General features: G+C 46.9%; 1 protein-coding gene across 1 annotated transcript; it reads left to right on the top strand.

Annotated features, from left to right (window-relative positions):
* The first annotated feature begins 133 nt into the window (after positions 1-133).
* LOC133140825 (ubiquitin-conjugating enzyme E2 R2-like) lies at positions 134-9,782 on the top strand. The gene is made up of 6 exons (XM_061261064.1): positions 134-1,144; positions 1,700-2,163; positions 8,141-8,227; positions 8,424-8,521; positions 8,804-8,938; positions 9,429-9,782. The coding sequence occupies exons 2-6, from the start codon at positions 1,987-1,989 to the stop codon at positions 9,643-9,645; spliced, it is 714 nt and encodes a 237-aa protein (XP_061117048.1). The 5' UTR covers positions 134-1,144; positions 1,700-1,986; the 3' UTR covers positions 9,646-9,782.
* The last annotated feature ends 2,774 nt before the right edge of the window (positions 9,783-12,556 follow it).

Here is a 12,556-nt window from a genome sequence, read left to right as displayed (position 1 = left end):
ATACCTTCTACACTGAGTGACATAATCTCAATCCAATCAGAATTCAATTATGTTTGTCGAAGGCGGGAAGACGGGGAAAAGGCAATGAGGTCAGCTGTTAAAGGTAGAAACTGTAAATTACCCCACAGGAAAATTAGAATTACCGTGTAAGCAAGTAAATACGTGTACTGCTGCATAACTTGCATAGGTGGATTCCTCTAACATTTATTTTTAAAATAACAGACAAGTGCCAGTTTTGATTTGTTAGGTCAGTACGTTAATTAATAAACGTTGTACTTACTATACACCATTTCAGGTTTTTATAGTTTGTCTAAATAGTTTTTCATTAAACAGTTTGGTTTCAAACCAAAGGAGCTTAGACACAATGTAAAAATAGATAAATGGGATACTCAATGAAACCGGTAATTGTGTGTTAATCATAAAGCAATAACAGCCACATATGCACCTTTATTGAAATATTAAACACCGACGATTGGATTCGGGGAATGGGGGGTGCACAGCGAGGGTCCTCCTGAGCGAGGACGCGCAGAAGTCCAGTCGTTCTGACAGATACGCAGTGACGTAAGGACGTAAGGACGAAAGGCAGGCGCGCTGTCAGCCGGAAGCACTGATAGGGGGAAATAGTTGTTATCGTGTGTTGTTATTTCTGATTGTGTATGAATGCTGTGTCGACATTGCTAGAACAAGTGGAACTGACCTCGACTGAATTTTCTGGAGGAACGCGGCCAAGGAACTTGCGAACACTAACGTTATGTGTGTTGAAGCAGGAGCAAGAGCCGATCGCTAAACAAATACAGCTAACCAAACACCATTGGATCGACCGAGGAGACCAGCGAACAGGGTGCAGGGGTAACAGTTAGTGAAGACAGAGACTGAGAAACCGACGGATACTGGGAACTGTCTGTCTTTATGCTTGTCTTTGTATAGAGGGAGGTAGACAAATACATATTAGCTGGGTAACTTGGCAAAATTTACATTAGGACATATCTAAACCGATAGCAAGCGAATGAATCTTGAAAAGACACCACCCGCCAGCCCCTCCCTCCTCTCTTTTGGCAACACCATCGGGGGACGATCGAGGACTGAGAGACGGGACAATTTGCTTCAAAATAAATGCCCCATGAAGAGTGGACCTACTGAACAGGTACGCGCAGCGAGCTAAGTTATACCGTTCTTGTTTACCTCTACGGGAAGGGAAGCACTAACCAGGGCTTGCCTGAACTAACCTTGTAAAGGTATTAATAACGCATATGCATGTATTGGTTTTAGATTGATATAGCTTGCTACACTTTCAATAAGTCTGGTTCTTAGGACAAGACGGGTTGCTAACCTTGGCTAAATGTTAAACAAGGTGTCAAAAAGCAATGGCACGTGCAGTTTGGGCTGTCAGTATAGTTGGCTTATGGTTATGCAAAAAGGCGAGGATGCAGCTCAAAGCATCTCAAGCTTTTAAAGCTTTAAAATGTGTTATGTATATAAGGGAAAACATTTAGTACTGTTCCTTTGTAGTGCTTGTTCGTTGACGGTGTCGATGTCACTATAGCTTGCTTGCTACCCAACAGCAAAATGATCTGATCGTCAATATTCAATATTGCGCGACTGTGTTGATAACATTTTCTGGAGAACTGTTGTATGGATAAAACGAAATGGCTACACTTTTGAAAGGCTACACGTTTTTTCTTCTCTCTTCTCTCTTAAGGTATTCATGGAGTGAAAGTAGGCCTTGTGATTACGGCACGAGCTGTACTTTTTGGATTTTCTAAATAATTCACTGGACATTTTTAGCTGTGGTTCATTGTGCATGACTATCCAGCAAGAACACAAGAGCGTCCTTTTTCATCGAGCCTTAAAATTGCTGCTCCCGTCCACCGCTGCTGAGGTTGGCCGCAATTTACAGTTTGGAAACTGTTCCCCAACTTTACCCAGCGTCACCCGTCTCTACGCCCCTCGTCACTGAATCGGTTGGCGGGGTGCAGCCGAACCGCCATGGCACAACAGCAGATGCCAAGTTCCCAGAAAGCGCTCATGCTTGAACTGAAGTCTCTGCAGGAAGAGCCGGTGGAAGGTTTCCGCATTACTTTGGTGGAGGAGTCGGATCTATACAACTGGGAGGTGGCAATCTTCGGCCCCCCCAACACTCTGTATGAGGGGGGTTACTTCAAGGTAAGGACAGAGGGACTGGAGGGCCAAAATGCTGAACTGAGAGCTTTCTTACACCCTTCTCTATGTTTAGCTGAACCATTTATGTAGCATTTTATTTTCCAGTCAAAGTCTTTTTCTTTTCTTTTTTTACACAGGAACACCAGGCCTTTTGAATACTTATTTTGCCTGTGGTGGTCAGCAGAGTTTAATTTAAACTTTGAGATATACTCAAATTTAAATCCTTTACTATCTTCTCTAACTTCAAGGTAACAGCATAACTGTGAAATGGGACTGTGGCAGGGGGAAGTGGAAGGGTGCTAAAAAGGGTCCTGTTTTTAACCAATGAGAGTCCACCAAGCTGTTGCCACGGCATTTGCCAGTTTTTTTGTTGTTTTTTTTACATCAAAAGGAAAACGCATCTTTGTACACACTGTTCCTGGAACCTGTATCGATTTAGACAAAGAGAACAACACATTTATAGGAATATGGTGACCACAGCCTGAGTAGCTGTGGACTACAACTCCCACAAGCCTTTGGGCCAATACATATTTGGGCTCTCTGCTTATTAAATTTACCCCTGGTTTCCCATGGGAGTACTTTTATGCATTTATTTTGGAAACCGGCAAAGGTATTTGAGAGCAACTCCTAATGAGTTGGTGACGAATTGTCACCCATTATCAGAGTAGCAGAGGCCAGGCTGAGCTTATTAAGAGTTATTGCTGGCACAACGCGGGTAAGTCTTGGTTCTAATGCCAAGCTCTGCATATAATTCAAACAGTCTGGCTTCTCGGGGGGTGAAAACCGTCAAATAAGGTGTTCGTTTGAGATGCTTCACACAGCCGCTGTGGGAGTTTTCCCCCAGCATTTCCCAAGCTGTTCACTCATCAGAGATGAAGGAGAATGTTCAGGAGTGCATGTTGGAGATGCATTGTTTGTCAGACATACTTGGGTAAGCAACTGGCCAGGTGTGACATAACAGTTCTGCTTCAGTGGGTTTTGGTGGGGAGAACATTGTTTTGGTAGGTACAGATGGCAGTGTAATATAATGGTTAGGGGAGTGTGGTAGGTAGCAGGGTAGTATAATGGTTAGGGGTGTTTGGTAGGTAGCAGTGTAGTATAATGGTTAGGGGTGTTTGGTAGGTAGTAGTGTAGTATACTGGTTAGGGGGGTTTGGTAAGTAGTTGTGTAGTATACTGGTTAGGGGAGTTTGATAGATAGCAGGGTAGTATACTGGTTAGGGAACTAGGCAGTGTAGTAGCTAGTCCAACTGGGAGACTGCTGTTGTACACTTGAGCTAGGGACTTAACCTGAATCGCTTTAGTAAATATCCAGCTGTATGAAAATGGGCACTATATAAGAAATACACAAGCTGTGCAAGTCACACTGTAAAAGAGCACCTGCTAAATGACTAATGTAAATATAAACATAAGTTTCTTCAAAGTTGTGGGGGATGGGGATCTCCAGCCCAGAGTAGAGGAAGGACGCGGTGTGCGGGCGAGCGTGTTGATTGGTGGAGAAAGATGACGACAGTGCTGATGGCCATGAAGTCCAAGATTGCGCAATGAGGGACACTGCCGTACTGATTATACCGCAGGGGAAGACTTCTGTGGAAAATAGATAACACGATAGAAGCTGAGAAGGTGACACATTTTCTCACAGAGTGCTGATGAAATGTTCTGTGTCGGTAAAGGGTTCAGCCTCAGGTTATGACGGGGAGCACATTTCCAAGGAATTTAGGAACAACAGAGTGAAGATGGAGAAGTGAAATTAGCGTACGCCTTGTTCTTGTGACTTTCTTATGCGTGTGCGTGTGCGTGTGCGTGTGTGTGTGTGTGTGTGTGTGTGTGTGTGTGTGTGCGCGCCTGCGTAGATCATGGCAGTTGTTTCACTCAATCAACACATACCCATTAAGTTAAATGCTTTATTAGCATGACAGAAATATCTTTGTGTCACAAAAGCCCTGACGAGATTAACAAGCACAATCGGTCAGCAATGTTATATAGAGATATATAGAAAGGAAAAGTGTTGATTATCTTCTTTTTTTATTCTCTCTCTCTCTCTCTTTGTCTGTCCCCCATTTTCTTGATCTTTGTGGTGGAAAAACACACACCAGATTCATTTTTTGTAGTTCCAGTCAGGTTGTAAATGGTGTCTCCAAGGACTTGAGCCAAAATGGAGGACGGAGCCAAAGCCCTTTATGTTTCCGTTTCCGCTTCACTGGCCGGCCCTCCGGTGTTTGGCGAGTGCTCGGGTGTGGCGGAGTGTGGCGGTCCGTCTGGGGTGCGAAGCAGCCGCCCCCGTCAAACCCACACCTGACACCTTTCCAGGGCCTGGATTGGCTCTCCTGCTCTTAGCCAGCTGTATTCTTGTCTCATCCTTTTGTCTTTTTTTTTAATTTTCATATTTTTATCAACGTGTGCTCTTCAGTTCACATATTCATCATCATTACGACTATTAGTGGTCATCTAATCTTATCTTGCACTTATTGAGTGTCATTGCCTAAGCGGAAGAAACCTCCAGAGCCAAAATTGGCAACAACACCAAGTGCAAATATTTAGGATCTGCTCGCACCAGAACAGGGCTGGCCGCAGCCCCGGGGCTGTATAACAGTGACCTGTCTGTATGACACAAGCCCGGAAAAAAGCACACACAACTGCAAAACCTCAGTGGGAGGGAACAATAGATGTTGGTATAAATCCATAGTAATACCAAACTCACAAAATGGACGCCAGTCTTAGGTATGGTATGTCATTATTATGTGGCACATCCACAAAGTAAAAATAAGCTTTGGCGGCGAGAAGTCATTTGTCCGAGTAAAATTTTGGTGTCTTGACAAATGCATGGTCTTTGACGAATGCACAGTGTTTGACAAATATATGGTGTCTGACAAATGTGTGGTGTTTGACAAATGCCCCTGACCGTGTGCTTCTCTGAGAGGAAGAGTAACAGGATGAGGACTGACATGCACTCACATGCAGCATCCAGAGACAAGGAAGCCTCTAGAAAAAGAGACTGGAAAGTGTATGGGGTGCCAGCAGAATGTGAATATTCTAGCCCCTGCATGTATTAGGCTATCCGTAAGGCCGCCTGCTGTTCCTGTGCGGCCCCATACAGTGTTGAAAGAGCGCTTCGGACCCGGCCGTATGGAGGAGAGGGAGGTCACCCGAGGACGAGGCTCCCCAGCTCTCGCTCTCGCTCTCCCTGTCTCTCCCTCGCTCTCTTGTTTTCCCCTCTCTGGTTTGACGCTGGCTGAATGGAATTTGATCTATAATGGTAATGATGAGTAGTGAGAACAGGACTAATGGGCTGCACCGGAGCGGAGAGAGACGGAAAAGACACACGCCGTACGTCCTCCTCTTTGGCAGCCCGAGACAATGAGTCCGTGTTTTACACCGTGTGTGTGTGTGTGTGTGTGTGTGTGTGTGTGTGTGTGTGTAAACATGCAAGCATGTGTGAATGCCCATGTGGGAGTGTGTGTAAATACAGCTTCACAGGTTTGTGTGTGCGCACGTGTGTGTGTCCGTGAGAGAGCGAGACGGAGAGAAAATCAAATGAGTCAGAGAGAGAAAGAGAAAGGCATGGAAGACAGAAAAGGAGAGAGATAGAAACAGAGAGAGGGTGAGGGAGAGAGAGCGAGAGGTGACAAAAATCATGGACAAAATGATGAGCCCTCTCTGTGAGGGGCTGTAAGGTTGCCATGTTGGGCTGACACTGCCACATTGAAGTCTCTCGTTGCTTTAAACTCTGCTAAATGTACACAGACATGCCCAGCCTGCTCCATCTCTCCCCTTCGCCTCAGGTCGAACTGTACATCAGGGTATCACCACTCACTGGGATGGCACTTTGCTGTGAAGAGAAACCAAACAACTGGGAAAGCTTCTGTGGTTCTCTTTGTCACAATACATAAGAATAGGCAGAAGTCCTATCGCGATGAAAATGGCTTTACTGTGGCCTTCGCAACCAGCTGAAATGGCGGGGTTGAGCTCTGCTTGTCTCTGTATGTGTGAGAACTTGTGTTGCGCTGACTGCTGTGTGTGAAAGACCAGGAGGGACAGCCTTTAATGTGCCATTAAAATGTTCTGAACATTCTTATGCTGATGTAACAATCACTACTGTTTGCCCAATTGAAAGAAATTCTAGTTCTAGAACACTGGCTTGAAAACCATTCCAAGGAAACCAGCTCTTCAGAGGGTTAATGGAGTGTCCCTTGCGTATGAGATCTAAGGGTCTTGTGACTTCAGAGTGCGATTGAGAGACTGCGGGTGGTGGGAGGGGGATGAAGGGAAATGAGAGTGAGACAGAGACAGACATTTCAAAGTGCCTCAACCTGTCGGAATTTTGAGTAAAGTCAAAGTAGCTGCACATGGCCCCAAGTTCTATCAGAGAAGCGGGGGGTAGTGGGTTATTTTATTTTTTTATTCTTTTTTTATTATTTCAAGGAGTCATGGGTTTTTTTTTTGAGAGAGAGAATGTTGTGCAGTGTGCATGTTTTCCTGATCCATTGTGTACCTGAGTTGGTCAGCTGTGGTGTAGGACTGACTTTAGCATCTGTCATAACAAGCACAAACTTTGTGTTTGTTCTGTGTATTTTTACATGCATGTTGTAAATGGGCAATTCCACAGTAATGTCTTTATCATGTAAGAAGAGTCATATTTCTGGGGGATTTGGTGTCCAAATGTCAGATCCATAACGCTGGAATTTCCAAAACGCTTGGAAACTGTGATAATGGTATCTTTTTCAGCATAACGTCACCCCGCCCGCATGTGCGTGTCACCAGCCAACTTTCAGTTTTTATTGAACTGGAGCCTCATTCATGGCCTCCCTGTGAGGTTGGCCTGTGTGACTGGTCTGGTCACTTTTCACATTCTTATCCAGTTAAAATACTCTCCTTCACCAAACTTACTCCACTTAAGTCTGGCAAAGCAAGATGGCCTATGGTGTGCATGCACGTGTGTATCTGACTGTCTAGGTGGGTCCATGTTGTCTGGTTTAAACCACCCTCTCCCTTCCTGGTCTCAGTGCCCTAAATGCCCATAACCCCAACAGAGACCTTGCTACATTTAGTACAGAGGACAGAGTTCCGTTCCTCTGCCCACTCTCCCTTTATCTCTGTCTCTCTCTCGCTCCCCCACTTTCTTTCTCTCCCACATTTTCCCCTTCCCCCTCTCCTCTCTGACTCTCTGTGTTGGTAGTACTCTGGGCTGTAGGTTCACACAGGCTGTGGGGTGACATGGCTCAGGCAGTAAGAGCAGTCGTCTGGCAGTCGGAGGGTTGCCGGTTCGATCCCCCGCCCGGGCTGTGTCGAAGTGTCCCTGAGCAAGACGCCTAACCCCAAAATGCTCCTGATGAGTTGGTCGGCGCCTTGCATGGCAGCCAATCGCCGTCGGTGTGCGAGTGTGTGTATGAATGGGTGAATGGAGAAGCATCAATTGTACAGCGCTTTGGATAAAGGCGCTATATAAATGCCAACCATCAACCATTTCACACACAGCGGTTCCCAAACTCATAGCCTAGTGAGGACCCAGCATCTGTACTGACAAGGAGGTGCCTTGTGGGGACTACTGTGCAATTCATTAGTTGATGTAAATTCTATTGTATTTGCATTTGCAATAAAAAAATACGCACATGCAAACTCACACACTCACTCAGTGTCACGATGCATTGGGACAGAGAGATGAACAAGCCGAAAAGCAGGGAGAACAGTTTCAGGATGTGTGTCTGAACTTAGCACTCTTATTTGTGGGCTTGTTTACCCTTTTAGTGAAAGGGAAACTGGTTGATTTTTCTTGAATGTCGTCTTTCATCTAAAATTTATGAATTTTACATTTTTTACATCCGTTTCCCTAGTCTACCTGCCTTCCTAACATGGTGGTAAATGTATTTATTGACGGCCCCTAACTGGCTGGATGCATTATGTTCTTCACTGGGATTGCATTGGCTGCCTGTGTCTTTAAGAGTGACTGGTCTTTCTCACTGTCCCCTGTCACTGGTCCACAGGCCCACGTCAAGTTCCCCATCGACTACCCCTACTCCCCACCCACGTTCAGGTTCCTCACAAAGATGTGGCACCCAAATATCTATGAGGTAAGACCTCACACACCCCTCAAATGTGCTGTGTGCTTCTGTCTCTATCGAGAGAGAGTGTGAGAGAGTGTGAGAGAGTATGAGAGAGTGTGAGAGAGTGTGAGAGAGTGTGAGAGAGTGTGAGAGAGTGTGAGAGAGTGTGAGAGAGTGTGAGAGAGTGTGAGAGAGTGAGAGTAACCAGTGTTTTGTGCTTCAGAACGGCGATGTGTGCATCTCCATCCTGCATCCCCCTGTGGATGACCCCCAGAGTGGAGAGCTGCCCTCAGAGAGATGGAACCCCACACAGAACGTCAGGTACTGCACCTGCTGCCCACCAGGGGGAGACAGAGAGGCAGTGGACGTTCATTGTTGCATATATTACTCTACTGTACACACAAAGTTTGATGATGAATGAGCTTGTTTTGAGAAAGTGCTAGGCAATGGCCATAGCTGAATACTCGGTAGACTTCATTTGTGGGATGATTTTCGGTATCATACTTCCTGCTCCGATGTTACATAGTGAAAATCATTTAACCTGTCGGTCCTGGGAAGGAATATTGAATGAACGTGTGTGTGTGTGTGTGTGTGTGTGTGCAGAACCATCCTGCTCAGTGTGATCTCCCTGCTGAATGAGCCCAACACCTTCTCCCCGGCCAATGTGGACGCTTCAGTCATGTTCCGCAAGTGGAGAGACAGCAAGGGCAAGGACAAGGAGTACGCCGAGATCATCAGGTACAGCACACACACTTATACACACACACACACACACACACCTATACACATCCTCACACACTTACACACACCTACCAGCATCTACACAGACACAAATGCCTCATACATCCTTGTGTGTGTATGTGTGTGTGTGTGTGTGTGTGTGTGTGTGTGTGTATATGTGTGCGTGCGCGTGCATGCGTGCGTGCGTGTGTGTGTGTGTGTGTGTGTGTGTGTGTGTATATGTGTGCGTGCGCGTGCGTGCGTGCGTGTGTGTGTGTGTGTGTGTGTGTGTGCGCGCACGTGTATGTGTGTGTGTGCGTGTGTGCGTGTGCGTGTGTGCGTATATGTGTGTGTGTATGTGTGTGTGTGTGTGTGTGTATATGTGTGCGTGCGCGCGCGTGTGTGCGTGTGCGTGTGTGCGTATATGTGTGTGCGTGTGCGTGTGTGTGTATATGCGTGTATGTGTGTGTATGTGTGCACGTGCGTGCGTGCGTGTGTGTGTGTGCAGGAAGCAGGTCCTCTCCACGAAGGCGGACGCGGAGCGGGACGGGGTGAAGGTGCCCACCACGCTGGCGGAGTACTGCATCCAGACCAAAGCGCCGTCCCAGGACAGCTCCGACCTGCTGTACGACGACCTGTACGACGACGACATGGAGGACGAGGACGAGGACGCCGGGGGCGACTGCTACCACGACGACGACGACTCCGGGAACGAGGAGTCCTGACCTTCCTCACCCCCCCTCCCCCCAACACCACCACCGTTTACTACACTGAACCCCCTTCCTCAAGCTGCAGTCCCACATACACATACACACACATACGCACACACACACACACACACACACACACACACACACACACACACACATGCACACACACATGCACATACGCGTACACACACTCACACACACACACATGCACATACGCATACACACACACACTCACACACACACACATACATACACATACACTCACACACACTCATACACACACACACACACACACACGCACACACACACACACACACACGCACATACGCATACGCACACACACACACACATGCACATACGCATACACACACACACACACACACACACACACACACTCCTGCTGTTATCCCTGGGTAGTGTCCTCAAAAACTCACCTCATCTCTCTAACACAGAAAACTGTCATTCTGTAATGTCCCAGAATCCCTCTGGCTCCTTCCTCTCCCTGTTGGATGAGAGACAGCTTGTTCTGCTGTGTCTGGTGTAGGAGGTGAAGACCGGACTGAAATGGAACATTTCCACCCAAACCTCAATCCCTCCTCTCTCACTTCATCCTCTCTCTCGCTCTGTCCCTCCCCCCATCTCTTCACCTTCCTCTCCTCTCCTCCCTCGCTTCCCCCTGTCTTCTGTTCCTCCATCTGCCCGAACCCCAGCTGCATTCAGTGTTTTATTGCTTATGTTGTTGGCTTTTTGTGGAGGTGGGGAACTCAGCCAGACTGGCACAGACTCACTTTAGAGTTAATTGGATGGAACCCCACCTTGTCTCAGCCACTCACACACACACACACACACACACACATAATCCCCAGGAACCTGTCTCATGTTCTGTCTCCCAGTCCAGGGGTTCTTATGTCAGGGATCCAGCTGGCTTCTTCTCTCTCCCCCCCCCCATTTCCTGGATCTGATCATCAAACTAACAAGGTCGGACAACAACGTGGAGAAACTTTTTCACCTGGAACAAACGCAGGGCGCTCCACTTCGGGGGGGCCCTTTCAAAATGGCCGCCTTTGTCCTGATAGGAGGAGAAAGAGATGAAAAGGAAAAGGATAGGAGCAGGGCTCTCTCCGTCCTCTCTCTGCATGAGGATACAGTGCAGAACTGCTGCATGAACAACCAGGCCCAGGCCCAGGGCCTCAGAGAGAGAGGTGGGGGGGGCCGCAGTATTAACTCTGCAAAGTGGTGACGGCCTGGAAAAACAGGCTTGAACACAGTAATAAACCATGTCTGTGGGGGGCTGCCACAAGGTTTGGGGGGGGACTTCATTGTGACGCCTGGCCTTTCCAATGAGAATCCGCTTCACGGGGAGGCCTTGCCCACTCTCCACAGGACCCGACCAATCGGACGGCCTCTACACTGCGGGGCTGCCAGCAGGCCCTGAAGAATTCAGAAGTAAAAAGAGAAGTAGAGAAATGAAATGTAACATTTTGAAGGGACAGCGATGATGGAGAATTAGCATTAATAAGATAGTGCCGCACTTCACTCCACTGTTCAGTGGGGTCCGGCCCAGAAGCGCTCATGCAGAATTGCCCTGGATGTTCTTCTAAAGGGCTGACATTTAACACAAGAACTGTGCTGTGAGCATGTGTGGAAAATACATGGAGTACTGGCATTGTGTTGGTGGGGTGGGGTGGGGAGGGGGGTGTCTCTGTATAAGGAGGGTTTGCATGTGCGTTTGTGTGTTTTGAAGTGCAGTTTTTTTCTTTTAGTTCCTGTTTGTTTTTTCGTTTCACTTTTTTCTGGTGAGATATTAAGAATCACAAAGACACATAATACATTACCAGATGTCTTAAAATGATCATTTCTGAAATGTGTGCCCTTGAATTGAAGAGAGGCACTTTTTTTGGTTTGGTTTCAAATCACAAAACCTTTAGTGGCGCACGCCAAAGAAGTCACATTTCTTGAGTTTCGCTGAAAGCAAGCAGTCGTCCGCGCTAATGCATATCGATTTAGGAGTACATTTTAGCCCCCTGAGTTTTGGCAAATGCACAGATGACTTATTTGAACACCAGGGCTACAGCCAAAGACTCGCAATTTGCTCATTTCTCATGCTGCCAGACCAAAACTAACTAGATACGGCAAGGGTAGTGGACAGTATACACGCTACTGTGTAGCACTTGGCGTAAATGCAGTTCTACAGTCCGTTCCTATTGTGTTTGACACGGATACAAGTCTCGGGCTCAACAGTAAGTCATGAGCTGTAGTGCATTGTCCGAGGAGCTGTGGGCATGGCTAAATACTGGGGTATCAGTAGCACAGCTGGTGTGGGGAGAATTGATCACCTTTATTAGCACAACTTTGGGAAGGAAACAGTATAGAGTACTAGGGGCTCGCACATATGAGGGGGAGTGTTATTTTTAAATGATTATGTACGACAGTATTTTAAATGTGTTAACGATGCTGTGATTGAGTGTTTGTTTTCCAAGTGTTACGCTACGTTCAGTATTTTTAGCACGTTGTCGACGGTATCGCCACGATTCGATATAATTAATGTGGAGCGGGGGGTTCTGAATACAGTTATGAAATCTGCTGTTATGGAATAAGAACTACGATCCCTAACCGCACACGGGCTTGATCAATTTCACCACTAAGCGTTTCCAGAGAAGTATTCAAATGATAGTGTCTGAAGATGATGCAGTGTAACCGGCCAAGCCACAGAAAGCCTTCACTGTGCGCCCCCTTGTGGTTGGCTCTGCCATTACAACCAGACAGTTGGGAATGTGTACCTTGCCTGTCGTGCAGTTAGAGACGCAGCTTCTAGGTCATCGATTACGTGTTTGAAGCAGACGATGCATGGGGTTGGCACAGCTTGCGTTTCAGCACTGACGTGTTCGCATTTTTCATCCACACAATTTATTTTCTTTCTTTTTTT

The sequence above is a fragment of the Conger conger genome, chromosome 11 (assembly GCF_963514075.1).
Source record: "Conger conger chromosome 11, fConCon1.1, whole genome shotgun sequence".
Lineage (NCBI taxonomy): Eukaryota > Metazoa > Chordata > Actinopteri > Anguilliformes > Congridae > Conger > Conger conger.
The sequence above is the reverse complement of the archived record's forward strand: the minus strand, read 5'-3'. Positions and strand labels throughout refer to the sequence as shown.

Excerpts from the sequence above, each read along its gene's own strand:
- LOC133140825 (XM_061261064.1), top strand. The coding sequence starts at position 1,987 with ATGGCACAACAGCAGATGCCAAGTTCCCAGAAAGCGCTCATGCTTGAA. Across the intron at positions 8,522-8,803 it reads AACCCCACACAGAACGTCAG|AACCATCCTGCTCAGTGTGA; the intron begins GTACTGCACCTG and ends GTGTGTGTGCAG. Across the intron at positions 8,939-9,428 it reads GAGTACGCCGAGATCATCAG|GAAGCAGGTCCTCTCCACGA; the intron begins GTACAGCACACA and ends GTGTGTGTGCAG.